At 43.7% G+C, this 27098-nt stretch overlaps 3 protein-coding genes across 6 annotated transcripts; 2 read left to right on the top strand and 1 right to left on the bottom strand.

Annotated features, from left to right (window-relative positions):
• Positions 1-1014: 1014 nt before the first annotated feature.
• On the bottom strand, positions 1015-6107 carry LOC146700908 (P2R1A-PPP2R2A-interacting phosphatase regulator 1). Its single transcript, XM_085471151.1, has 9 exons — positions 5310-6107; positions 4523-4607; positions 3356-3412; positions 3171-3217; positions 3042-3099; positions 2731-2795; positions 2597-2652; positions 2429-2513; positions 1015-2354 (listed from the first exon to the last, which is right to left on the bottom strand). The coding sequence occupies exons 1-9, from the start codon at positions 5396-5398 to the stop codon at positions 2231-2233; spliced, it is 666 nt and encodes a 221-aa protein (XP_085327277.1). The 5' UTR covers positions 5399-6107; the 3' UTR covers positions 1015-2230.
• Positions 6108-8658: 2551 nt separating this feature from the next.
• Positions 8659-14595, top strand: LOC146700907 (uncharacterized). 4 transcript variants are annotated; one of them, XM_085471148.1, is made up of 8 exons: positions 8730-8792; positions 9712-9776; positions 9899-10094; positions 11592-11704; positions 12476-12557; positions 13381-13491; positions 13572-13689; positions 14427-14595. In XM_085471148.1, exons 3-8 carry the CDS (start codon positions 9903-9905, stop codon positions 14519-14521), a joined length of 711 nt encoding a protein of 236 aa, XP_085327274.1. In that variant the 5' UTR covers positions 8730-8792; positions 9712-9776; positions 9899-9902; the 3' UTR covers positions 14522-14595. The 4 variants fall into 4 exon arrangements, 3 of the variants coding, with proteins under 3 accessions (XP_085327275.1, XP_085327274.1, XP_085327273.1); XM_085471149.1 differs by lacking the exon at positions 9712-9776 and having other exon boundaries at positions 8659-8792; XR_014922638.1 differs by lacking the exons at positions 8730-8792; positions 9712-9776 and having other exon boundaries at positions 9789-10094; positions 13572-14210; positions 14427-14486.
• An 8035-nt stretch (positions 14596-22630) lies between these two features.
• LOC146700906 (P2Y purinoceptor 3) lies at positions 22631-25230 on the top strand. The gene is made up of 2 exons (XM_085471206.1): positions 22631-23216; positions 24304-25230. The coding sequence occupies exons 1-2, from the start codon at positions 22774-22776 to the stop codon at positions 25211-25213; spliced, it is 1353 nt and encodes a 450-aa protein (XP_085327332.1). The 5' UTR covers positions 22631-22773; the 3' UTR covers positions 25214-25230.
• Positions 25231-27098: the final 1868 nt, after the last annotated feature.

The following is a 27098-nucleotide window of genomic DNA, read 5'->3' as shown; positions in this document are numbered from 1 at the left end:
AGCCGCCATGTGAGAGCGTCTGGAACAGGACAGACTCAGAGTCGTGACAATAAAGCAAGAACAGAAAAAGCAGCAGAACTGGACAGCATCCTTCCACGAGGTTATGTCATCAGTCTCTGAATGAAAGGACGATAAAATGGTCACACTGTGCAAAGTGGTGACGGCAAAATATAATCTGCCTCTAAAAAAAACTACAAAGCTTTTGTGTCTGCGTCGCCGATGGCGACCAACGCTCAGCGGGTCTTTCTCTTTAACTGGGAATAAAGACACTTCATCAAAGAGCATATAGAGACTATTTACAAACATGTCTCACTGAACCTCAGGCCTGACCTTTGACCCGACCGCTGCTCCTCCCAAATGAAGACATGTTCAGGCACGATGAGTGATCGTAGGAAACTGTACAGCACTGTGCAAACGCTGGAAGCAGAACTGCAGCTCGTCCACATAAAGCATCGCCTCCGACCTCTGACCTCAGATTTGTGCTCACATCATCACAGGAACATCATTATATCCAGACCGGTGAACTGGTGCTTCCAGCAGGAATACCATACCACCTTTATTTATTGCTGTAATATTCTTACAGCACAAACCTGCTCACTGACATGCGGCGTGAACTTTGAACCATGCACCACATGGATAATACTTCACGGTAACACCACACGGCACATACATCCAAAACCACATCAAGTCAACTGATGTTGGTAACTGTTGCTTTGGTGTCAGTGAGCTTTCATGTAACTAAATGCTGCTAACGCTGAAGAACTGACCGGCCCCTCTCTTTATGGGGGCCTGTACCTGCACAGTCTAGCTTCCCCCGTCAAACGGCCTCAGGAAGCACTCAACACTCTAAACTCTCTGTAGGTCAGGTGTGGCTGATAAATCAGAGCAGACTCAAGCAAACTAACTTTAGTGGGTTGAGTCAAAGGAGCTTGCAAAGAAAAGCGTCTGGACTTCTTTAAGTTGCTTGAAAAGCAACTTAAAGCAACTTAAAGAAGTCCAGATGCTTTTCTTTGCAAGCTCCTTTGACTACGATGACCTGGATGACTGAGAACCTTCACAGACATTTAGTGGGTTGAACGAGTTCAATCATAAATGTATATCAGAGGAGGAAGAGCACGGCTTCTTTCTGCAGGCCGAAGGAAGGTCAGCGCACACCAGCTGCTCAAAGTATTCACATATAGATACACTATTAACAAGAAACCACCTCTTTCCTCTTACTGGAGACCGGCTTAAAAACGGCCTCCAACTGAGATCTGACAAAACCAGAAGGATCCAGTCTCACCCATAACTGGAAGTTTTCATTAAAACACAAAAAGCCTTCGAAGGCTGAAGTGTTGTTCAGAGGCAGAGCTTCAGCCCACCTTCATGTGGTTTTGGGATCGGGAATGATCCTTGATTCGATGAAGGGCTGTGAGTCCAGATGATCATGAACACTCGTGAATTCCTCTAAATAAACCTCATCATTTCTATGTCTTCCTTACAGAAAGATTTCTGAGATTTTACAAAAGCAACTTCAGGAAACAAAAGTTGTGCTGAAGTTTCCAAGTTTGATTCCGATCCCGTCGATTGAAGAGGAAATCAAATGTTCCTGAAGTGCCTCCGAAGACAGAGGGACAGCGGTCTGCGTTTAAGTCCTGAATACAACTCAGGACCTCATTTGAACTATCTCAATAATAAACTACAGAGAAACAGGAAGTTGAACATGAACAGCATCAGCTGATTGGTCCGTTTGGACAGGAGCCTCCAGGTTTCATCCTTCCACGAGCCGAGATCCGTCTTCAACGCGTTTTTAAAGAAAGGAAGCAAAAGAATGGGACATCCTCTGGCTTTTCCTTTTTCTTCTTCAGTCCTAATTTCTGCTCCATGTTCACGTAAGGATTACCCACAAACCCCTTCACTCCAAGCTGCGCTTGTTCAACCCGATTACACAACCAGCGTGTCTTCAGTCCTACAAAGTTTCCCGAGTTTACTTCATGATGTCACGATGACACTGATGTCGAGTCCTCTCGGCACTGTTTGATGGCAGTGGGGTGGAGCCACAAAGTGACATGATTGTGGAGATGAATCTTCAATCAGCCAATGGGGACAGCTGGAAATCTACAGAGGCGGGGCTTACAGGGACACTGGTGGATGACTGGAACAGATCTACGATGTGATGAAGGTTGAAGTTCCTCCAGCTGCTGACGGGCGGTCTGTGCCCACTGTGACGGGTCGGGAGGTGAGCTGGTCTTTAGTGTCCAGGGTGCTGGTGGGAGGTGAAGGGAGTGAAGGCGGGTGGGGGCGAGAGAGACAGGGGGTGGGACTGAGGAATGGACCCTCCCACAGGAGGAGAGTCTGCCGCTGACTGTGAGACGCTGAGAAGAGAGGAGGAAGATCAGGTTTCACGTTTTAGGTTTTGAACACAATGCATCTCTCAGGTCATCCTCACCTAACTGTGTAGCTGCTGTGGTGGGTGGGGTCTGTCACCCCAGCAACAAAGAGCTTCTTTGGGGGTCCATCTGACTCCACCCCCCCTGAGGGATGAGTTTTCACAGATTTACACACTTTTGTTTCAAGACTGCAGAATAAGAATGATCCACAGTAAAATGTTGGTTACCTTTCCTCTTCAGCGGAGTCAACGCCGGCCACCTCACCGTGGTGCTGACCGCAGGTCTGCGGGGCAATCGACACATTCGTCAGCACAGTGGCGCAATGACTACACAATAAATCAGGCTTAGGCGTTAGACAAACCTGAACCTCCTGGTAGGACTCGGGGACGAGTTGGGCGTGACGCCGCTGTCGTGTGACGGAAACCACTGAAGAAAAAAAAGCTCCAGTTTAAATGAACTTCATTCACTGTTTGATCGGGTTTAGTTTCAGGGCTCCAAGTCAGGAGATTCAAACTACATTCAAAACTAAAGCTCTTTCTTATTGGTCTAAAAACTACAATACCCATGAGGCTCAGCAGGTTAGAAAAGAATAAAGCATCCTGACAGGAAGTGCAGTTGTAAACCATCAAAATAAGAGTGAGGCAGCATGAAAGCTGAAGTGGAGAAGCTCACCACTGATGTGTGGTTGTGCCACTGGCTGCCTGGAGGAACTGGGACCAGACTGGAAGGACTGGAAGAGAGACAGAGGGTTACCGACTGCTTGTTTAAACCTCAAAGATAGAAGTAGAGTTTCTGGATTACCCGAGTCTCTGCAGAGTCCCTCTGAGCGTCATCTCCGTGTTCTCCTCCTGAGGTGAAGCAAACACAGACACTGAAGCACTGCTCTTTGATTTAAAAATAGCTTAAACATGTTGTAGACGATGCTGAGCAAAAAGAGAAGGAAAGTGGCGTGCTGGCGGGAAGCAGAGCAGGAAGTCTGTCCTCACCTGCCTCTTGTGGTCGAGTCTGTATCCGGTCAGAGAGAAAGGAGACAGAGGGACGAGCTGAAAGAGGAAAAATGTGTAAAACAGGAGCTCAAAGAGGCTAAAACGGATAAAAAGTGGACTGAAAGGTTTACGTGAAGCTGAAATGAAGAGAGCATCATTTAAAGGACAAGCTTCAGACTGTGCAGGTCAGAGGTCACGAGCTGTGAGTTTGTAAGCTGTGCTGCCATCTTTGTTTGAAGGCTGGAACTGTGCTTTTCCATCAGGCTGAGTCGAGAGAGAAGGTCATTTGATTTGATTCTATCATCACTGATCGTTTTGTAATCGATTGTCTGACCCTTTTTATTCTATGTTACATCCTGGTGTATTTCTGGCCCTGCTGTCTGAACTTAAGTTAAAAAGGTGCAACATGAATAAACGTTTTATTATTAGATCTGAAAACTGTCTCGAGATTTTTTCCAACTCTGAGTGATCTCCACAGTTTATCCTTTAACTTCAGAACAGATGCAGTCAAAGTGCTCATCACAGTTTAGTCTGACTTTTATCACTGTTTGTAGTCCTGCTGAGTTCTTCAAGGATCCAAGCAGGAAGTCCTGACTGGATATTTGCTGCTGATCTTTGTGGTGAAGACAAAAGTACAAAAACAAAGTTACAGAGAAGTCGGAGGAGAACGTGGTGTTTGGCCCAGCGTCTATGATGATCGTCAGATTAGAGACTAGCTCTGCTCTGTGTTTCAACGGCAGATTAAAAGGTCAAATGTGGTGCTTATCTTATAATTTCTCCTCAGTACTTGAACATTTTGAGTTAAAAGTATGTTGAACAGTAAAACATGAGTGCAGTTGGCTCCTTGTTTCCTTCTGCAAGCGTACGAGCAGTCATAAACATCGGCATGGGGTGCAGTTAGGGGAGCTGTGATTGGTTGATGAGACCTTCCAGTTTCAGCCCTCGATAAAAACTTTAATATCCAGATCAGAGGGTTTTTCTCAAAGCTGGTGCAGCTGTCACATCTGGTTCCTGTGCAGCTCTCTGTCTCTTCTGGTTTAAGTTTCGGTCGACCTCTACAGCTCAAAGGAAACACCTGACGCTTCAGATCAGGTGTGCTTAAACACTGTGTTATCTCACTGCTTATGAACATTTTCCGGTAAATAAAGTTTTTGCAGCACTACTGACCTGCGAGGGACAGCTGGGGTTGATGGAGATGCTGCTGCGTCTGTACCGAGCCGAGGACACGGGACTGAAGACCGTCATCCCGTCACTGAGAGAGAGCAATAACGTGATAAATAAGATAATCAATAACCTCTCGTGTAATTTTCACAGAGCCGAGGTTTGGATATTTAAATATATAAATAACTATTTATTGGCATCAGTATCTTAAACAATTATGAACAATTATGTTAAAATTTTGTTCTCGTATGTTCAGGGTTCAAACTGATTCTTGCTGCCCTCATGGTACGTGTCATTTTTAAAATCTGTTTAATGATTTTCAAAGTACAAAAATCAAAAAGGATGCCAGGAGTGTTTTTTATTTTTATCCAAGTAGCCATAGAATTTTTTAATTTCTCATATTTACATTTTTTAGATTTGCAAATTATTTCATGTGTAAATAAACTGTAGTTTAAACTAATTATTATATGGACTATAGTGGCTGCTACTTTCAAGCTAAGACATTAGTATTCACAGCAGGAGATTAACAAACATAAAAACAGTAATAAGTTGGCCATGTTTACAATCTTTCTGTATAGTTCTATTATTATCTAAGTGAAAATAAGCACAAGTAAAATAAACATTTAATTTTATTACATCACACCTGGCATTAAGCCGAATAAAAGACCAGGACTGTTGTATTAAGATGACTTACTTTATCTATTAAAATAATACCTTCGAGCTTTCTGTGATCAATACATTAAAATTTAAGTTCTTTTGGACGGAGTTCAACGTGTGGTGTAGAACCACTAACCTGACACTCGTGATCATGGGGGCGCTGTTCGACCTGCGAAGTGCCCCGCCTCCTGCGCCTGCGCACTGGTCCACTTCCATCCGTTCCATACTTTGGTCCACAGGCCCGACTGCGCCGTCTGCCGGCCTTCAACCGCTTGACGGCGGCTACGGGCTCTACTCGAGCCCGGTGGAAGCCCGACCCGCAGGCCTCGCTAGCAGCAAACCCAGAGCCGCCGAGTCAGCGGGCTGAACAGCGAAGCTCGCCTCTCTTTACCGCATCTCCTTACGAAAACCTTATTATCCGCGTGTGACTGCGGGCCACGGCGACATTTATGACCCACAGCTGGCTTCACTTGCTGCGCCGCTAACGTTATTTTTTACGACTGCGTAAAACCGCGAAAAATACGCAGAAACAGCCGCGATGAAGTTCCCTAAATGTGCCCAGCAGAGCCTCCTCCTGGGCCCAGCTTTGTGGGGAAACTTTTAATCCGCACAGCTGATGCGACTTTTAGGATTAGCTGCGGAGCTAACAGCAAAAACCTCCAGAGATCAGAAAACCGCTAAGCACCCGCGCCACACTGTCCTAGGCGGGACGGTCCGCCTGTCCCCGGGAAGAGGCGGTCACGCCGGCCCCGAACCCACCGAGCACTCCTGCGGAGGAGTCGCGAAAACTCCGAAAATTAACAGTTTGAAAGATTTTTACAACATAGTCCTTCAACCAAATACAGGCAGTTCGCCAACTGTGGAAACAGCGCCGCCGGCCGGCCACAGGGGGAACTGCAGCCTGCCATGCAAATACATAAAAAGTTCTGTCCTGTTTCTTCCTCCAAAACTCAGAGATTATCATACATGACAAGCGTTTCCACACTTTAACATAAGATCCACCGATATTTAATACACTAAAAAATCTAAATGCCTTTAATTTAGTGAAGAATTGGTCATTTTCTTATTGTCCAATGGTTAATCCAGCTCACACCGATTTATCATTATTATCATTTTTAATTATTCTAATCTACAGAACAACGCGTGACATCATAGCATGTAGCTGTAGTTTATATCAGTGTTTGTCACACTGGGTGTTGAAATTGAAGTTGAGTTCTGTGTGAAATTATCTCTTAAAAGATTTATGACTGTAATGTTAACAGTGATGACTTTAAATTTTATAGTGGTAAAATGAAGCATTGGTATTGGTTTTGATCAGTGATTTAGTTTTCCTTTACTGTCTGGTTCTGATTTTAAATAAAACAATTTTAAGATAACTCTTTATTGTCGTTTCAGTCATATTTAGTACAATAGTACAATGACATTGGAAAATTGTCCCACGCCAGAAATAAACACAACGCAGTAAAATTTAAAGTGGATAAAAGTGCAAAAAAGTATGACATAATAAATTCTAGAATGGATGTTTGTTGCACATTATTGCTCCCCAAAAGTCCAGGGAGGCAGTCATGCCAGCTGTTAGCACTGATTAGGGCTATTGCTAGGGCTGGGTATCGATTTCTATAACTGATTCAATTCAGATTCAGTGAGAAATATTATAATTCTGGTCATTTATCCGTACAGTCTATATTTTTATATCCATGTATAAACACAAAGCTGGCACTTGTGAGACTTCGGAGGTGTGAGCATCACAGCAGATGTCTTTGTGTCAAAGTAACTGAGGTAACACAGAAAGATGAAAAACAGAAGAAAACCATGAATCAACATCTGAACATTACCTGATGCTGCTGAAGATGAAGCAGAGCAAAGTTACAGAGGTTTGATTAGAGACACAGCTAAGCAATCATTTGTAAAAGTTTACATTTCTTTGTTATTGAACAGCAGAAATGAGGCTTTTTTGTCAGTGGTCAATGAAAAAAAACACGACGGTAGACTGGGGTGTAACAATCAAGCGAATACTGCAGAAAATAGAGGTTTTTGATGTAACCTGGTCTCTGAGTACACTGAGACAGCTGCACAGGTCCTTCAGGATGTCCAATGATTGATGTTAATGACCCTCTGAAGTGCCTTTTTGTCTGCCGTGGTGCAGCCAGACAACCACACTTTGAATGTGAAGCTAAAGTAAGCTACGTTTATTTGCTTAATAAATTTAAAAATTTGTTTCTTAAAAAATTAAAAATGAATTTAAAAAATGGTGTAACTGTTTAAACAAAGCACGTTTGTCTTTTTATTAATTATCATTAGTTCTGTTTTTCCTGAGTTTACTTTAACAGATGGATGGAAAAGAAATGAGGGACATTCATTTATTCATTTTATACCATCTGTAATCTGGTCTCTAAACTTTCAGGAAGCAGTCATACATCCAGGGTGGCGTCTTCAAGCAGTTAAACTCAGTTAAAGTCATAAAAACTGAGTGTTTAGTATTTTATGTTTAAATGATCATCAGCTCAGACAGGAAGTTCTCATGACTGAGCTCAGTAACACGGAGCGTCAGGACGGAGCTTCGATGGCAGGAATGTTGTGGTGTTTCCTCTGTTGTTGTGAATTCTTCATCTGCGCTGAGTCGTCATCTCCAAAATATGGTGAAACTGGACACCGGCAACCGTAACCCCTTCACTGCCGCTGTGCAGATGTTTCCCACGAGGAGAGAATCAGCTGGACCTGAACCTGGACCAGAGTCGCACCTGGACCGAGTCCAACACAGACATGAAGTTATTAAAAGATTCCAATATTTTACTGAAAAGCACCCAGAGTGTGTTTCAGCGAATCTCCGTTCAACTCTGATCCACATCCAGCAACAAAGATCATTTCAACATCCCAAACCTTCAGGTTCACATCGAGGCAACCACGGCAACATCCTCAGTTGGCCAACCTCTGCATGCAGCAACTTCTGCCCCAAAACCAAATATCTAAGCACAACATACACGACTACAGCAACACCTGTAACCAGCCTCAGCAACCACAGTGAGAATGCCTGCATATGCAACTCACAGCAACACCACCAACTAGTACAATTTGCAACTAAGATGGCAAATATTCCAAAAATAAAAGCAACTAAAGCAAAACAAGCTTATGTAATTGGTGCAACTAAGTAGCCATAGTAACAGTAGCTGCAACCTTAAGCACACAAGGCAACCATTGACACAACAGTGTACAATTAAACACAGCAACTTCTGCAGCCAAGCTAATCGCAGCAGCAACAAGATGGGGCAACTCCTGCAACTAAAGCAACCACACCGCGCTCCTGACTGCACCTAACAGTCCCCACGCACGCACCCGCACACCGGAGTACTCCAAGTACCGTCCCGTTACCGTTAGCGCTCGTGCCGTCGGTCACTTTAACGATCAGACGAGAGGTTAAATCTGGGAGAGCGGAAGGGGAGGTGGAGGAGGTGCTCCTTCCTCAGACGGAGTTAAAATAGTTTCAGGAAACTTTGAGCTGCTTTACTCGAGGTTCCCGAAAAAACTGTGAAGCTTCGCGGGAGGCGCACACGGAGCACCCGGGGGGCCGCACACGGACGGCGACATGCCGGGGAGAACCGGAGCCGCCTGGATGTGACTGGTAGGTGGGGTGTCCCCGCTGCTCCTAAACAACATGCGGCCAGAGCAGCGCGACAGCAGCGGGACACTGCGGAGCCACAGCCGCCGGGAGGGCTCAGAGAGCAGCAGTCACAACTCTGATCATTCACCTCTATCCGCAACCACATGGGCAGATCATTTACAACCAATAAATCTTCCGTAGACATATTTAAACGTTACCAGATTGTTGAAACTATTCCTTAATTATTGATCTCTATTGATTGTATTTGGCATGTGTGCAGCTTTACATGATTATTGCTGGGTTATTAATGATATTAATAACTTTAGCTCACACCACTGCTCAGTCCCAGCTCCAGATGTTTATCCTGGGTTTCTACAGTAGCTTAACATGAGTTAAAGTTCAAAATAAGCCCTCTTTATCTTAAACTGGACCTTCAGTTCATCAAACGTACAGAATAGCATTGATGTTAATACTGTATCGATAAATATCTTTGTGTTTTGACTGTATATTGTATTAACAGCCTGTGAAACCTTTAAACAGCAGAAGCTGAGCCAAAGGGCTTCACTGACAGGACCATTCAAATTCCAGCTCTAAAAAATCCCAGTTTCAAACTACTACTACTTCAAACTACTACTTTTGTTGTGGAAAGTTAAATTCGCTGTGATTTAGTGATCATTAAAATATGTCCAGAATTATCAAATATGTTATGACACACTGAGAGGTTGCCACATTATTAGTATTGGTATCGGCAATACTGGCCCAATATTTGCTTAATATCAAATAGATACAAAAATATGCACCGGTGGCACAGCATTTTAGCCCCTCCCTCTTTAAGCCACTTCCATATTATTGGCTGCCACTCATAAACAGAATGCAAATGGGTGGGGCTTTGCTGCCTGAGATAACCATATAAGGTATTTCTCTGTGTGACTTCTTACAGATCCAGGAGTAGAAAAAACTGCAACATGTTAATGAGTGTTGTGGATAAATCGTCTCAGACATTCTGTAGGTTTGAGTTTCCACTTTGGTCTTCAGAGTTTTTAAATGAAAACAACGCTGTTTGTTGCTTTCTGTGTTTACACATGTTATTGTTTACTTTTTGTTGATCTTGCTTTGGTTCATTCAAGGAGGATGGAGGGAGAGAAAGAGACGTCTGAGGAGAAGGAGGAGGAAGAGGAGGGGGAGGAGAAGGAGCTTCATCAGGATCACCCCATGGAGGCATCCTCTCTGGACCAGGACCTTCCCATCATGCACTGGGAGGAACTGAGCCAGCGGATAGCTGAGCTGGAGAAACAGGAGCAGGAGCGGAGGGAAAGGTCAAAGGTCAGCTATAGATAATGTTCAGAGTTTGAGGCTCTGTTTCTCAGTCAGTGGGAAAGACTACATTTCCCATGATGCACTTCGCTGGACAAAGAAGGAAAAATCAAGCACCAAAACCTGCAGTTCATCTAATGTCCACGAGAGATTCCAGCAGTTAGTTCGAATTTTAAAGTAAAAACAAAAACAAGCAAAAACAAGGCGGTTTTTGGTGCATCGCCTTCTTAGCGACCACCTAGCAGCAGCCAGCCACCTTCAGCAGCCACTGGGCAACAGGTTGGGCAGCACACACAATCCGTAGCCAGCTGTGGTTTCCATAGTTTCAGGCTGTAACCTGGAACTAAGCGTTAGAGCCTGAGAGCAGAATCTGCAGGAATACGAGCAGAATTAAACCAGCAGAGCTGAGCGCAGGAAACTGCCCATCTGTAAACATTGCCGGTTGAAAGAGAAGCTTCACTGCAAATTTTTAGTTTGCTGCTGTTCAGTTGCATTGTGGGAAATGTAGTATCCAGCATGGTTTGCCCCCCCCCCTCTGCTCTTTACTTCAGGTCTCTGAGGAGCTTGTTCCTGATAGTCTTTGCCGTTTCCCCTGTTTTTTAATTCGATCCTGAACAGGATGAGATCGTGTTTGTTGTGTCTGAAGAGCCGCTGCCGTAATCCACACCGAGCTAAAACAAGGAGGAGGAGGTGGTTCAACGACCTGGTGTCACAGCTGCATGTTTATACGTTCTCTGGTGACATGACGATCACTCAGAACTTCCCAACATCAGTTTCCTGTTTGCTCTGGGCGACAGCCTCTTATCTGTGCTGCTTTTTGGGCTAATACCCATCACACTTTAGTTTTTACTACATTTCCTGTGATTGGCGAGAATCTGCTGCTGCTGGAGTACTTTTTTCTTTCACCCTTGCTTTGCTGCACAGAAAAATCTGAAACCAGTCTGAGTGGTTTGTTGTCAACATAAACTGTATATAAAAGATGGATGTGACCACTGTGGCGTCACTCACTAAGTTTTGAAAGGCCAACGTTAGTTCATGGTTGGTTTTTAAAGCCAGTAGGAACCATATTTGTAGTTTCATAACAATTTAACATTATTTCACACCTGCAGTTAAACACAGCAACGTCTTCTAATAAACCAACCCCTGCAACCAGCAACACAAAATAGTCTCAGCTTCAGCAACTAAACCAACTGCTGCAACTAGAGCAACAGTGCTACACTAAGTTTTTGTGCAACTGAACCAACAAAACCAGTGCAAAGCCAGCAATGCCTGCAACTAAATGTCAACTTCTGTAACTAAACCAAAATACTGAAACTAAGGCAACCAAACACAGCAACCAATAAGACTAAACCTTCCGGTCCAAGTCCTGGATGCACCTTTAGAGCATCTAGTGGTCATCGGGGGAACTGCAACTTTTGATGCTTCATTTTTCAGTCCTGGATGTTGATGGTTAGTCGTCAGGTGATCGGTGGAGAATTATCCTCAGGTTATGTTGTCTTCCTGCAGAGAGGGGCGGGGCTGAGGACGGAGGGAAATCCAGATGGAGTGTGGAGCAACGTCTGGGGGGAAGAGGAGGAGGAAGACTTCAGGAGGTGTCGAGTGGCAGTTGTTACATCACGGTAATGAAGCGTCGTGGATAATCTCTGTTTTTTGTTGAGTTCGTGTTTGTTGGTTTGAATCTGTCAAAGTGTTGCCCAGTGATGACGGTGACCTCGCAGGCCAGCTCGCTCCTACACCGGTGCTCCATCATGCAGGATGGAGGAAGCAACACTTGCTGGTTAGCGAGGTCCCACCGTGAAGCCTCCAGATGCATTTTCATCATCTTTGCAAGAAATTAGCGATGTTTTTGTTTCCAGCATCAAATCGATGCATACGGTCGGATAATTCTTCCAAACTCTGATAATCCGATGACTCAGCAGAACGTTTTCAAATCACGGTAAATTCCAGCTAAAGTTACCGTCCGGTAACGTGTGGCGTCGCATAAATGATTGTGGTGAGGCAGATGCTGGCGTCAGCCCGTTGCAGGGATATGGTCTTCCTCACAAAGAGGTGAGAAGTTAGTAGCCAGCTCGACTGTAAGGGCTACGGGCTGTACTCACTCTGGGGGTCTCTCTTCCTACCACGATAGTAGAATGACACCCCCTAGTGGTGCTGTGCTGTAATAACAGTTGTTACAGACTGACTGCAACATGTTGGCAGTCTGAAGTTATAAGTTTGGTCACCTGGCAACCACTGAGTTTCCGTAGTCACGGGGAGGTTGCCGTCCTGTTTTTATTCGAGCGTGGCCGTGCCGTTACCGTCTGTGGATTCGGCCATGAGATGCAGCTAGCTGATGACCGTTTCTTCCCCTCTCATTTGTGAAGAAAATAAAGCATTTTATTTGTTTACAGATTTCACAACCACAGAAACCTGCAGCTGTGCTTCATCAACAACAGCGACAGTGAAGAGGAGGAGGAGGGGGCCAATAAAAAGGTGCTTCCTGCTCTGCTTGCTGCAGCGAGTTTCAGGACACAGATCAGGGACAGATTTTACTGCAAATGCAACAAACTGATTCAGAATCTAAGCTTCAGAAGTTTCATGTAGTGAAAGGAGAGTTTGTCTGTTCGTGAAACCTTCCAGTGTTGCTGTTTGAAATCACTGAACATTTTAAGCTTTTGGGATCTGTGAACCTCTAGCAGAGTGGCAGCAAAGCTGGGTGTGGACACAGCTTTTCTCAAAGGATATTTAGACACTGCTAAACATTTGAGAGCAGCAGCCGAGCCAGTGTTACTGCCAGAGATCTGCAGGAGAGTCCAGCCAGAGCAGGAGAACATCAGTTCATCACCAGGCAACAATAAAAATAAAGAACAGCTCGATCACGCGGAAAAATGGGGTCAACCCTTAGAGTTTTCGGAGTCCATTGTACAGAGAGATCAAATTTTGAAGAAGCTGAAACACTGATTGGAAGTCACTGAGGGTTAAACGATTAGTTCTCTGGGCTCCATGTGGGAATCCTTTCCTTCGTCTCTGAGTCATTATCAGGCACTAACTCGTGTTCTCACTCGTCACTGTCTGAACACATCGCTGCACAAGGAGTGTAACTCTAACTGTTATTAAAGCTACTTTTTGTGATTATCTGCTGCAGAACGTAACGGCAGCTGTCACCAGCAGGGGGCAGCGTTTCTCCAGCGAGTCTTGTTGCTGTTTTTCTGAACCCAGGCTCGCCTTTACCTCACCACTTCCTAATGCTCAGGTTAAAACACAGTCACAAACAGGTGCTATCCACAGTCTGACCTCTGACCTCTGACCCTGTCAGGTCACAAAGGGAACAGGGCACAATGGTTGCCATGCCGCTGGGTTGAAACAGGAAGTGGCCACGGCTCTGAGGACGTTGAGAGACAAGTTGCTGGCCGAACAGAAGGAGGAGGTGAGTCCGAGCCCGAGCCCGACCAGCAGATCGATGACCTGAAGCTCATCTGTGTGTGTGTGTGTGTGTGTTTGCTGCAGCGGCTGGCTGGCAGCAGCTGCGTGGCCCAGCGGAAACATCTGGAGCGCTGGGAGCTGCAGGAACGCTCGCTGCAGCAGCTCGGCAGCTTGAGGGCGTCGCTGGAACGAGACGTTCACGGTACGCAGAGCTTTAACGGAAACACAACGGTGCTGCTCACAGCCTCACATCTGGGTTTCATTTAGAGTCAATCTTTATTTCACAACTTTGTCTCTGTTAGGTTTACGTCCAACAGATTTGTTCTTGAAAATAAAGAAACAAATTTATATATTTGTGTTAATTATATATTTGTCAGTGCGCCCCAGGGTGGCTGTGGCTACAATGTAGCTGCCATCACCAGTGTGTGAATGGGTGGATGACTGGATGTAGTTTAAAAGCGCTTTGGGGTCCTTAGGGACTAGTAAAGCGCTTTACAAATACATTTACCATTTGCAGGAAAAGCCAGGCTGGTTTTCTAAGTAATGACATTCCTCATTAGCCTCATAGTGAATCTTTTACTCTGTCGTGAAGACTTTAAAACTTTGAATAGAAAAGATGTGAAGCTAATCGCAGCTGTCAGTAATCTTTCCACAGCCCTGAGACTTTACTTCCTGTAGAGCCTGTAGACTGAAGGCTGTTTTGTGCTGCAGTGAAGGAAACAGGTGCGTTTCATTTATGACACAAATATCAGAGCTGTTCTGTGAAAAGTGGAGCGTTTGATCACAGTTGTCTGGTTTTAATAATCAGACCTGATTGATCTCTCAGCCTCACCTTGTTGTGGCCTCTATCTGACTCTACCGGGCTCAGAAATTTCTTCCACTTTGTTCTGGGGACAAACGCCTCGTGTTAGCCCACACTCTGCTTTGCTTGTTTTCCAGCTCTGAGCTCCGAGCTGGTGGCCCACCTCCTGGTACGAGACCAGCTGAGGACGAAGCAGGACGCCATGCTGCTGGACGTCCAGGACCTGACCTAACGCCAGAACGGCACGGCGGACACCTCGCACAGTCTCTGCCCAGTGCTCCTTCTTTCAGCCTCTCTGGGACCAGGCTGACTGTTCGGGCGTGTCAGCCCCTCAGCTGTTTACTGCGTCAGCGACAACCTGCCGGTTCATCTAAACTGACCAATCAGCACCATCCAGAGAAACGACGATGACATGATCCTGGAGGACTCACGTCGGTATTCACAGAAAGGAATAACGTTCATAACAGAGCTCAGATGTTGGAGGGTTTTTTGGTGAAGTCAGATTCATTCATCGGGACGGCCAATCAGCTGCTGGCTTGTGACAGTTTAAACCGAAGTCTCGGTCGTTGTTCTGACTCCTGACAATCGGGCTTGTTATGTTTCTGTTGTTAGAGCAGCTCGTTCATCTCACAGCAGCTCCGTATGTGACGCCCCGAGTTCATCCTCAGCCTCAAACAATCCTTGGAGCTCATGTTCCTTTAAGGCCCGCCTCTCTATAAGCACACTCTCTTCTGATTGGTCATCTATTAAGTCCCTTGTACGGAAACCTCAGATAATCTTCTTCATGTTTTTCAGCAGGTGACATGTTCATGCAGCATTTTCTCAGCATGTTTCCAGGATCACTAAATCGTTCTGCTCCAAAACTGCATGACAGGGGTCTTCATCTGCACCACAGATTTACAGGCTCGGCCTCTGAAAATGAAACTGACATTTTGGGAAAGGTTAGTATATTTTGCTGTGACGTTTGGAGAAAGCTGGAGCTTTTCAAATCTTTTTTGATACCTGTGCTCCTCTAAATGCTCATTTTAAGCCACCGTGGTAGCACGGTGTTATTATCCTCACTCTGTCCTACAAGAGGATTTTTGTGGAGACTTTATGTTCCTCAGAGGATCCATTGTCTTCGTCAAACAGCCTGTAACCGTGTTTTTGCCTTGAGACACAGGTCTTAAAGCTACAGGATGAAATTTGGGAGACATAATCATGGTCAGCAGACCAAAAACAATGACTTTGATAAACCCACGAGTCAAACGTTTGTGGTGAGCGACCCCCTGGAAACCTGCGGTTGCTATCAGTACATGTATATTCCCACCAAGTGGTGATTGGTTGCTGGTTATCACTGGGTGAAAATGGGTTGCAAAGGGAGCGCTGCACCCAAAAACCTCCCTGTGATTGATTTGGTTGCCACGTTTGTGTTGAAGACAACATGTCTGCAAACATTCACACTGAGCCAAGCGGTCGGGAAAGGCAAACAGGAAAGTCCTTCAAAGTAAAAGTTGTACCTTACTACTGAAAACAACACATTTCAAAAGGTGCAACTTTTACTGTGGAGGTTTCAGGTTTGTGTTGCACTTTCCTGTTTGCTTTACCACTCGGCTTGTTGGTCGAGTGTTTACAGGAAGAGAAGTCACATCACAGCTGGGAGCGACAGCCTGCCAAACCAACCACAAAGAGGCTTGTCGGTGTCTTCCTCTGAGCTCATCTACCAACCTCCAGCAACCTCACAGTTGGTTAAAACACATTTTTCTGTAGCACCTGGTGGTTGGTAGGTGGTTGCCAACCGGTCTCTAGACCTGTCCAACTTTGGACCTTAGACAACGAATGTTACTCAGTTCATTTAGAAGATGCATTTTGGTAAAACGGTGTTACTTTACACCGTGCTGAAAGCTCAGTGACTCATCGGTTCAAACATCCTCATCGAAGTCAAATTGGTCAACTTTCTGACTCCTAACATTACGTTCAGATTTGGGAGTTTGGTGATCAAATTTCATCTAAAAAAATCCCATTTTCACATATTTTCGCTGTGTTCTCTGAGTTGCGGCGAGACTAATTAGACATAATCAACAAAAGGGATCTAACTTATCTTATTTAAGTTTTATTGTGTTACTTACTGAACCACTTTTACCTGTTACTATAAAAAGGGAACAGCACACAGATATAAGCACGTGGAATTAAAGAGCTTACATGATATCTTGATTATTGGACATTATACTTAGTTTTTGTTTTGTTTTTTAATTAAAGGGGAATTTCACCCAAACTTGATGTCATCATCACATTAAAGCAGAAAATAAATAACTGAAACAACTTCAGACTAACAAAGTTGCGTTTCTGTCACAGTGGTGAAATTCCTCTTTAACTGATGCTAAACTCTTCAGGTACCGTCTGTGATCGCGCTATCGTTGTTTACTTTAAATGTAAGGGAAGAATCCACTGAATATAACCAACTATGTGCCATGATTGCTGCCTTACTTTCATTTTCTTCTTAAAACTAAATGTTTTGCATCTCATCCATCATGTGCTTTAAATAACTCCCTGAATCTGTTTTCATGAGCACAGTAGTCATTGAAACAGTAGTCGAGGATATTTAGCATTGTGCTCTCGTGCCTGTGATAAGAAGCTGAATGTCATTTACATTGAAAGCGATGTACTGTAATGAGAAATGTGCTTTAAAGTATATAAAGTCACACTGAAATGTGCTGTTTTGAGGTTGTGGAAGGTTATGACACTGATACAAGGCTGTTAATCATTTCACCGTGACTTTAAGAATATTTGGAGAAGTATTTTAAAATGTAAATAAAATTAACTACAAATATATTTGTATATGTAAACATTAATTCTGAAATATATTTTTAAAAGCAAAACTTAATGATGTCATATTACTGTGCTTTGCTGTAGTTCTTCATATATGTGCATTTCTATGCAGATGATACCCAGGTTTATCTGCAAAGACACAAAAATCACTTCTTTTATTAATTTTAATGCCTTCGAGCAGGAGTGGGGACCTCCAGGCCTCGAGGGCCGGTGTCCTGCAGGTTTTAGATCTCACCCTGGCTCAACACACCTGAATCACATGATTAGTTCATTACCAGCCATTGAAATCGGCTGCGATGGATCAAGGACACATCCTGGAGTTCCACCCCTGTTTTAGACACATAAACACCTGCAGGATAAATTAGGTGTTTTATCTTCAGGCTATTGTATGCAGCCCTAAACATCTTGGTTCTTATCACTTCTATTATTCATAGAGTTTATAGTTAGGTTGGATCAGGTAATGTAAAAAAAATAATCAGAAAAATCATTATTATGATTATTATTTTTGTTCTGGGATTTGCAGGTCATAATAATCCTGGCTCCACTTCTTCCCAAAAAATGAATCAAAGACTTGGTGGTTATGGGAGCAGACAGCTTGTATTGTCAGATCCTGGATCAGTGCATCGGTTGTTTGATGTGGAGCTGCTGTTTCGAGCTCCAGCCCACACTTCTTCAGTCTGAGATGACTATATTAGAAGTATTTCCTTACTATGACATCACAGAGATCTGGGAGAAGAAAAAACTGAGATAAACTGTCATACACTGAGCTCGGTGTTAGAAACTTTGGCCGTGTTTAACAGGAGGAGGGGATGTGACAAGAATGAGGAGACCGCGGCTGTTTGAACACTGATCCCGCTGCCGTGTTTGATCACACTCAACACAGCTGATAGTGTTTGGTCTGCCCCTCAGCTCTCTGTTTATTTAGTATTTACTGTATGAATCAGAGCTGATGGTGGTGATGATGGAGAGAAGAGAGCGGACGGGTTGGAGGAGGAGGGGCTGATCCATTCACTTTTCTCTCTAATTAAAGCCTCAGATAACTGGAGGCAGAGCGAGGAGCTGAAAGCTTCAGGATCTCCTCCGGATGAGAAGGTGAGTGATCCTGTTTCCACACGAGAAGCTTTTTAAAGTCCACTCTGATCAAATTATTTTTAATTCCTTTGAACGTGTAGACTCTGAGGATTTATGAACATAAACCTTTGACTTTCTGGCTGCTTGTAGAAGACGAGGAGCTCATTAGTTGAAATGTGTGACTGATTTTATCTCGGGTCGTGTGGAGGACAGTTCATCACAATTACAGGAGAGTTGGCGTCGAGCTAATTTCTATATCCAGCATCCAAATACTTCATTCAATCAGCAATAAAAAGTAAAGACATTAAAACATCCTAATAAATTCAACAAATATTGGGTGGCATCAACATTTAAACTTGAGACATTAAAATATTTTATGTCTACTCTGAATTATTCAAACCTCGGCTGCTCGTGTAAAATCATTGGCGCTGTGAGCACCTCCTCCTCCTCTTCCTCCTCGCCCGCTGCAGTCCCTGTATTGGGTTTCATTCCTGCAGCTGTGGCTGAATGAACGCTGATCAATTATTTACAGAGAAGCTGAAGGTCAGGAGAGAGACCCAGAGAGACCCTTTGGGCCCGAAACAGAAACTTCTTAACCACAAGTCTACCAAGAAAAGCCGGAGGTGGAAGCTCAAAGGACGACAGGCTCTGATCCACTGATGCTCGGAAGATGAAGTACTAGAAACAGAATCAATTTCAGGCCAGATTCGCTTCAAATCTTTCAAACGCACCCTTAAATTTCCGTGGACCAGGAATGTCTTCATGGAAATCAGGCACCAGCTGACAGCTGCTGTCAGCTTCTGTCAGTTAATACCATCACAGGTGAGTCCACAAACATACAGACTGGATTTAATCCTCTGCTTGCCTCCAGATGAGATGGTGTGTTTGCTCACTTAGTAATGAATGATTGCTATAACTGATCATAATGAGAGTGATAAATTATAAAGCAACTTACATTTCCTTCTTTTAATTATAAAGAAGAATAAAAAAAACAATATAACCCCAACAAACGTTGTGTAAATAACAAACAAATGCAATGATTTGCAAAGCTGGTAAACCCATATTTTACTCACAACACAACAAAGAAAACATAAAAAGTTTAAACTGAGACTGTTTCATGAAAGATGTAATGGCAGCAACACATCTGTAAAAAGTTGGAACAGACTCATGTTTCCACTGTGCATCAGTCTGTAAATGTTTGAGAGCTAACAGCAGCTGCTGGGCTCACAGAGGAACGCTGTCCTGTTCTGGTTTGATGGAGGTTTCTAGCTGCTCAGCAGTCCTGGCTGCATGCATAGATTGTGCATGCAGCATATGAATGCATAGATTAGTGTGTAATTGTGTATTCTGAAAAAGTAGCCAACATGGAGATTGCTGTTCTATCCGTTCATGCTTTAAAATATGTGGCTAAACACTGGCAGTGTTTAGCAGCTAACAAAGGTCAGTGGAATCTAACAGAGGCTAACAGCAGCTAATGGAGGCTAACAGCAGCTAATGGAGGCTAACAGCAGCACACTGATAAAAAAAAGTTAAGGATGTTCTCTACAATTCACCTCGGTATTATTGTCATTGTACAGAAGGGAGCTTTACTGTCTTTACGGCTCTTATCAGGCTGCTTTCACAACTTTTACAGCCTCTTCCAGGGTAATTAGATTTGGCCATATACTGAGAGGTGAGGTAAACAGCAGACTGACAGCCCACACTTACTACAGACGAACAGCTGTTTGCCCTACTGTGGCCACCATACCTAAGATTATGCCCTTGAGTTGCCCTTGCCCACAGAGATTTCGCACAAGTCGCATAAGTCAGAGTAATACAAACATTAGATGGTTACCTAGGCAACCAGAGCATGTCCTATGAATGCCCAGCGTGATAGTGTAACCACCCATCAGCAAATCAAATCACTTCCTCTGTGGATGATCCATAATTAAAGGATGAGAGTAGAACTTCATGCAGCAATAACTTCAAGGTAGCCCAGCCCAAAACTTGCCCTGGCTTCTGTGACTCTAATGGGACAATGGTAAAGATCTAAAGGTAACTGAGACCATGAATTCATCAGAGTGCTGTACAGTGGACTCATTTGCTTCTCCTTCTCCTTATAATTATGTCAGCTGGTGTAGCAAAATAAATATCAGATCAATACAGTAAAAATATTTGCATTATACACTCAGACTAATTTTTAAAAGCAGACTGATCACCAAAATCATTTATTTTCTGGGGATCATGAATGCTCTTTTAAATTTCATGATAACCCATCTGATAGGTCCTGTTTGGAATAAAGGGCCAGATTTACTAAGTGAGGCAAAAATAGGAGCACTTGGTTTTACAGATGATTTACAAAAGTTGCTTTTTCTAAACACAGTTAAAGTTGTTTTCAGCATGACATGCCCAATCTGCCAAAACCTGCATGATTTGGTTTGTTAAAAGGAATCAGAAAAGTACATAAGTAAAGGTCACAGACACTTTCATGTTGACCACAATAATGAAAATAAGGAGAAGCAGCGAAAAGAAAAACTTTCTGCACCTGAACTGGAGGTCCTAGTTGACCGAAACAACATGTTTAATGAAAATCTGAGCGTTCAGTCTGGCTGTCAGAGAGCTATTCTTTTTTAGAAAGGGTGAATGCAGTGCAGCTCCACTGAAGACGTTAAGAAAGGTGGAATGATTGAGGCGACTCACAAGACCAAAAACTGTACAACAAGGTGTCAGCAGAGGAGACGGTTGTAGGTCCTGTGGGTGAAGTACCAAAACAGTCAACACTCATTGGTTCAGATCTGAACAGGTAACAGGAGTTACCTGTTACAGAGTGTTGAGCTCGAAGCGTTTTCTTCTTCTTCGGCCATGTTCTCTCAATAATGCGCACACTTGGTTTGTTGCTTACTTTTCCCTTTTTCTTTATTGACAGCAACACCGGAGGGAAAAAACATACATTCATTTTTGCAGTTCGCGCTTCAAAACATCAGGAACAGGAAGTGAAGTCACCTATAATCACCAAAATAAAATCATTTCCAAAATAAGATGACAATCAGAAAACGTCTTTTACAAAATAAGATAAATTAATATATTTACTTATGAGAACACAAATCTAACATGCAGCATCTGGTTTAGCAAAAATCGGTGGCTCAACAAGCCACACGTGAAATACTGTGGACTCACCTGAAGACCAACCATCTCCGTACTTTCTAACCTGCAGGTTTTTAAAATGTTTGTTATTCTGGAAAATGAAGACTTTGTGAACAGACCCTGGATGCTTTGCTACAGTGTTGTAATAATGTACATAATGTTTACGGATTTGGAGACTATTTGCACATAAACTGAGTGTGTGTGCTTCTTATTACACAACCCACACTCAGTTTCACATGGGACAATTAAAAATACATGTGTTCTGTCAATTACTCCAAAGATGGGAATCCTGCTGAACCGGCTAAAGGGCGTGCCCAGAAAGACACATACTCTGAACTCTTCTCGTCAGTCACATCGAGACCAGGCCATATTTGAGACCAGGCAAATGGAAACAAAGGCAGTCTTTAATCTCTGCAATGCCTCCACACAGCAATAACTGCCATCACATCAAGCTTTTTTCCGGCGTTGAATATCCCTGCAAATAGCAATAAAACAGGTGTTGTGAAAGTTAGTAAATCCAACTGTGTGCTTGATTGAAGTATTCTTCTCTCTATAGTTTTGATCTTGACAAAGGAAGTCCCAGAAATCCATATCTAACAGAGTCAGTTGCAAAAATCCCAGAGTTCCCACCTCTAACACAGAATATTGTCAATCTCAGCAAAACCACGTTTGTGCTGGTGCAACACACTAAACATCTTCATATGTTAGCTTGTAATCAAGTCACTTCTATTTTGACCTCACACTTCTTCTTTTATAAGATTTATATTTGATCATTTTAAACAGTTAAAAATTCCGAAACACAAACTTGACCCTAAGATGTGCACTGACACTCTGATCGCTGTTCAGAGGTTAGAGAACAATCTGCACGTGGAACCATTAATAGCTCAACTAATAAACATGGAATATACTCTAAAAATAACACCCTGTGCTTCAGCTGTTTCCTCTCAGAGACTTTGTGTTTTTACACGAAGCCACTATAATGTGCAGTATATAAATTCAAAGTAGAGCTCACAGCTGAGTTTCTACCCTACTGTATACTGACTTTAATCATACATATACATGACTCAGCCATTTGAGCAGCTGTGCACGGGGCGTCTTGACCCGCACTTCTTCAGTTATTGTGACACGGGCTTTAAAAAAACCTGACCCCAACATAGAACAGACCACCAGCCTGCTGTACGAACGGTCTGGAAAGTTTCATTAATGATTGAGGGGCTAATTGAGCGAGACAGAGTCTTCATCAGCATAACGTTGGTGGTACATTCTGAACAACCTTTCCTGAGAATAATGAGGCAATAAGGCTGTGTTTTCTTTGCTCTCTTTCCCTCTCTTGTCACAGAGACATGGATCAGTCAACATTGAGCCGAGACCGAGGATGGATAGATGGCTAGATAGATAGCACCTGAAGAGGAAGGAGCTGAGATGATGCCAGACAAGCCTGAACTAATCCTCTTCTGCCACAAATAGCCTCAGCGGTTCATCATGGGGTTGAGTCAAACCTCAAGCATCACCCCAGACATCAGCTTGCTGGCGGCAGTTGTGGCGAGCAACCATCTCAACACGTCAGGCACCTCGCACACCTCGACACTCCCTCTGCCTTCATGCAGTATCGATGAATCCTACAAATATGTCTTCCTACCCGTCTGCTACTCGCTGACCTTCCTTTTCAGCCTTACCCTCAACTCAGTGGTGCTCCTGCGCTCCTGCTGCCATCATGGACGTCGTTGGAACACTTCCCTGATCTATATGGTGAACTTGGCCACCACTGACCTGATGTACGGCCTGTCTCTGCCCTTCCTGGTGGCAAGCTATGTGCTGAGGGACTGCTGGGTGTTTGGGGACTTCATGTGCCGCCTCGTACGCTTCCTGTTCTACTTCAATCTCTACTGCTCCATCTTCTTCCTTACCTGCATCTCTGTGCACAGGTAGGACAGCCTAGAAACAGTGCAGCAAAGTGAAAATGTAAAAGTTTATCTTCCGCATAAATGTTGTCTAAACTTTAACCAAAATACCAGAAAATCTGCACAATAAATACAAATAAATGAAGGTTTTGTGAATATTTGGATTTAATGTAAGACTTTGTGAGTTTAATTTAAGTTTCCTGTCACGACCAACTCTCAGAGTTTACCAAGAGTTGGTTGTGGCAGATTTTCAGTTGGTGCCATTAAAGCTCAAGTTAAAGTCGGCTTGATGGCATCTTGCTGCTTTTTGTTGTTTATCAAATTGTTTTGTAATCGTTGTTATTATGAGACTGGTTTAGTAACTCAGATATCCAGCTCCTCCCCCTTTGTTTCCAGCTCATAACCAGAAGCACACTTTCACCGACACTACAAACAAATAATTACTGCTCATATTATTTCCTGGTAATGTTAATTTTTGATGGATTTCTCATCTTTGCTATTTGAACTTTGACTGGCTAACAGGAAATTAGCAAGCTATCAGATTCTTCTGATCTTTGAGCCCATCGGAAGTTGATCAGATGTTTGCAACAGGTGAGCTGATGGGTTTGACCTCAAAGCTTGTGATCAAAATAAACTGCCGACCTAACCAAAAGCCATTCTGTTAAAGAGCCACATAATTGTTCAGTAGGTTTGAATGGGTAAGCTTCAGCTGATAATTCGACCCCTGATAATCTGAACCTGACATCGTTGTCATCAGTCCATACTAAATAAAGGCTAGTTCTCATTTGCTCCATTAGCTCACTACCTCTAAGGTAGATGTGGTTTATCTGTTAGTTTGTTAGCGGGATCACCTGATATGTTGCAGTCAGATTTGCATAAAAATACTATTTATGTGAAAGGTTGGCTTATACGTTAGTAATCAGGTGCTGAACTGAGATGAGAAGCTGTTTCCTTTCAGATCAACTCTTCTATGGATTTTTGACTTTCTGAGTTTTCTGTTATTTCTGTTTGACACATGGCTGAAAACAGTTTACATGAACCTCAGTGTAAATGCTGAATAAGCAGAGGTTAAACTGATGGACTGAACTGACCACTAGTCGTCTCTCCACAGGTATCTGGGGATCTGTCATCCAATGAGGACCATCACACTGGAAAGTAAGCGGGTGGTGAAGGGGATCTGCGCATTAGTTTGGGTGGTGGTCTTCATTCTCACCTGCCCCATCTTCAGGTTCGCCCAGACCGGATACGTTAGGCGCAGAGCTGGTGAGGCTGTTGAGCCTGGAGAAGGGAGCGATTATGGGAACAGAACTGGAGACCAGGTCGGCGAGGAGTACATAAACTGCTGGGATGATGCCATAGATAAGGAGTTTGCAGACTACGTCCCATATGGCATTGTTCTCCACCTTCTAGGTTTCTTTGTGCCCTTTGTCATCATTGCCTGGTGCTACTCCCACGTGGTCCGGACAATATTTCAGACCCTGCGCTCTCCTCCCAGTTCAATAGAGGGTGGCGAGGATGGACCAGTGGGTGACGGGTCTGTGGAAGGAGTTCGAGGGCGCGAGAGAACCTCCGTCTCTATTTCTGGCTCACAGTACTCACACTACATCCGCCGGCGGCGGAAATCCATTAAAACCATTGTCACTATCACACTGCTGTTTGCACTCTGCTTCCTACCCTTCCATGTGACTCGCACGCTCTTCCTGCTCCTGCGGCGGGGACAGCTTGGCGGCTGCAATGCCATGAAGACCGTCTCCATCTGCTACAAGGTCACCAGACCTTTGGCCTCCTGCAACGCATGGCTCAATGCTCTGCTCTACTTCCTCACGGGCGATAAAGGTGGCCCCAGCTGCTGGCCAGCCGAACGCACCATCCATCGAGACCGCCGGAACGGCTCCCTCTGGTGGCCGCTGAAGATCCTCAAACGAGATGGAGTGGGAGAAGACGATCACGAGGTGGCCGAGAGGGTTGAAAGGGAGGTGCACATAGAGAACGAGTCCAAGTCCTCCAGAGTTATCTTCTAGGATGCCATAGATCCTCAGTGGGTTACAGGCCATGTGGGATTGCTGTTTTTGATTTGAGGATGTCTACAGACTCCTCAATGCACCACACATGGCATCGGTAATTTCTTAAGAAGAAGCATTTCCAACTTGTTAAAGCATACGAAAAAACTGCAGCGATACCTGGCCAGACGTTGTTACCAGTCAGTCTGAACACTGGAATTGTTTGTAAAAATGAAAACAGTGACAAACTGATGGAGGAGATGGTGTCTATTTCAAATATTCTGTAACTGAATTGTAAACAAAGCTGTCAAATTGTTAAGTCCCAACAACAGAAACTCTGATATATTTATTCTTAATTTAGTGATTTGAGCTCCTGATGATTTCATGACCAGCAGCAAAGTGAGCTTGGTTCCTCCCCACTGTTGCCAAGTGGTGCTTATATGGGATGATCTGATTGTTGAGGTCCTTTCTTTAAAATAGTAGGCTATTTACCTTAAGTGCATTAAGAGGAGCTTTTCCATGTTGATTTGCCCGTTGATACTCTCAGTATGGATGATTCTGAAATGATTAGCTACCTGCATTAATCTGTTTTTATTTATTGTATTTATTTCTTTGACTCGCAGGCAGCCGCTCTCGAGCCCTGTAGTGGCTTTCACAAAGCAGAAACATTTCACTTCACACAGGAGGGAGGGACAATTTTTTGCTTTTAACGAATAAATCAAGAATTTCAACAATTCACAGCTGTATCGTCAAAGCTTGAAGGGAGGGCGGCTCGCGCCTTTCTCCTTCCGCCTTCCTTCGACAGTCCAAACACATGTATGCCTGGCTGTCTCATTGTGCTACACCTGCCCAGGTGCATGTCACCTTTGACAGCTGGGATAGGGTTGTGACCACAGCGGCGCTGCTTTGGATAAGTAGAAAAAAACAGATGGATGGGTTTGCAATGTTGAAAATACATATGAATCCTTTTTTATGTACTTTAATCTCTCAGAAAAAAGGCAGAGAAGAAAAATATTTGTACATGAATCCAGTGAAGGCCAAATTTGATTAAAGCTGCATGTTAAATATCTGTGAAATATGTTGAATTTTAAACAATAAGCATACAGATCATACGGACACGGAGTCCTGACCAATCAGTAGAAACTGCTGTGTCCGTTTTAGTCAGTTTAGAAACACACTGTGTTTTCAGCACTGAGTTATTAACATTTTAAAGTGACCATTATGATTTTATGCTGCGACTTTTGCACCTGCTGACTGCAGCCGTGCCGGCCCGGCTGTTTGGATGGATCTCCTTCAGAGGCACGGCTGCAGCTTCCTGTCATGTTGTTGTCCAGCCTGGGTCACTCTGTGATATCACACCTCATTTCTTTGATGTGTTTGTGGGACTTTGTCTGGATTAAAGTGGGTTGTTGAACTCAGCTCTCTGTGCGGCCTTGTTTGTGGATCTGTCTTTGCTCAGAAATGTTTAATCAGCTTTTTCAGAGACAAATCAGCCGGGCTTCTGCTGACATCATACAATAACTAATACTAAGCAGCCTTCATGTCATCACTGTTATTTATTACACAGTTTTAGATTCTGGGTGAAACTTTCATACAAAGTCCAGCTGAAGCTGACAGGATACTAAACTGGTGGCTGAGTGGTGTCACTGCACAGGAACACGTCTCCAAAACATCCCAGACATAATCAAGCAATTGTGTTTTCACTGTTAAACAAATGTTAACCTCAAACTATCATCAGAGAAACAAAGGTTAAATCAGAGGCAGCGGTTTCCCTCTCTGTGTTCATCTTTCACTCATGTTCCAAACGTGCTGCAAATACATCTTCACATCACCAAAATCAGAAGAAAGTGGGAAAAACTCACATCTGACGTTATTTTTTGTACACAGATTAAATAGCACCAGAAAT

The sequence above is a fragment of the Copadichromis virginalis genome, linkage group LG10 (genome assembly GCF_057382275.1).
Source record: "Copadichromis virginalis isolate Kocher_CV1m ecotype Utaka linkage group LG10, C_Virginalis_male_GT1.1, whole genome shotgun sequence".
NCBI lineage: Eukaryota > Metazoa > Chordata > Actinopteri > Cichliformes > Cichlidae > Copadichromis > Copadichromis virginalis.
This window is presented reverse-complemented; position numbering and strand designations above follow the sequence as displayed.

Coding starts and splice junctions, on each gene's coding strand:
- LOC146700908 (XM_085471151.1), bottom strand. CDS start 5,398: ATGGAACGGATGGAAGTGGACCAGTGCGCAGGCGCAGGAGGCGGGGCA. Junction 3,413..4,522: donor ACCCCAGCTGTCCCTCGCAG/GTCAGTAGTGCT, acceptor TTCCTCTTTCAG/CTCGTCCCTCTGTCTCCTTT. Junction 2,653..2,730: donor AGTCCTACCAGGAGGTTCAG/GTTTGTCTAACG, acceptor ATTGCCCCGCAG/ACCTGCGGTCAGCACCACGG.
- LOC146700907 (XM_085471147.1), top strand. CDS start 9,816: ATGAAAACAACGCTGTTTGTTGCTTTCTGTGTTTACACATGTTATTGT. Junction 11,705..12,475: donor GTGGCAGTTGTTACATCACG/GTAATGAAGCGT, acceptor ATTTGTTTACAG/ATTTCACAACCACAGAAACC. Junction 13,690..14,426: donor GCTGGAACGAGACGTTCACG/GTACGCAGAGCT, acceptor CTTGTTTTCCAG/CTCTGAGCTCCGAGCTGGTG.
- LOC146700906 (XM_085471206.1), top strand. CDS start 22,774: ATGGGGTTGAGTCAAACCTCAAGCATCACCCCAGACATCAGCTTGCTG. Junction 23,217..24,303: donor ACCTGCATCTCTGTGCACAG/GTAGGACAGCCT, acceptor GTCTCTCCACAG/GTATCTGGGGATCTGTCATC.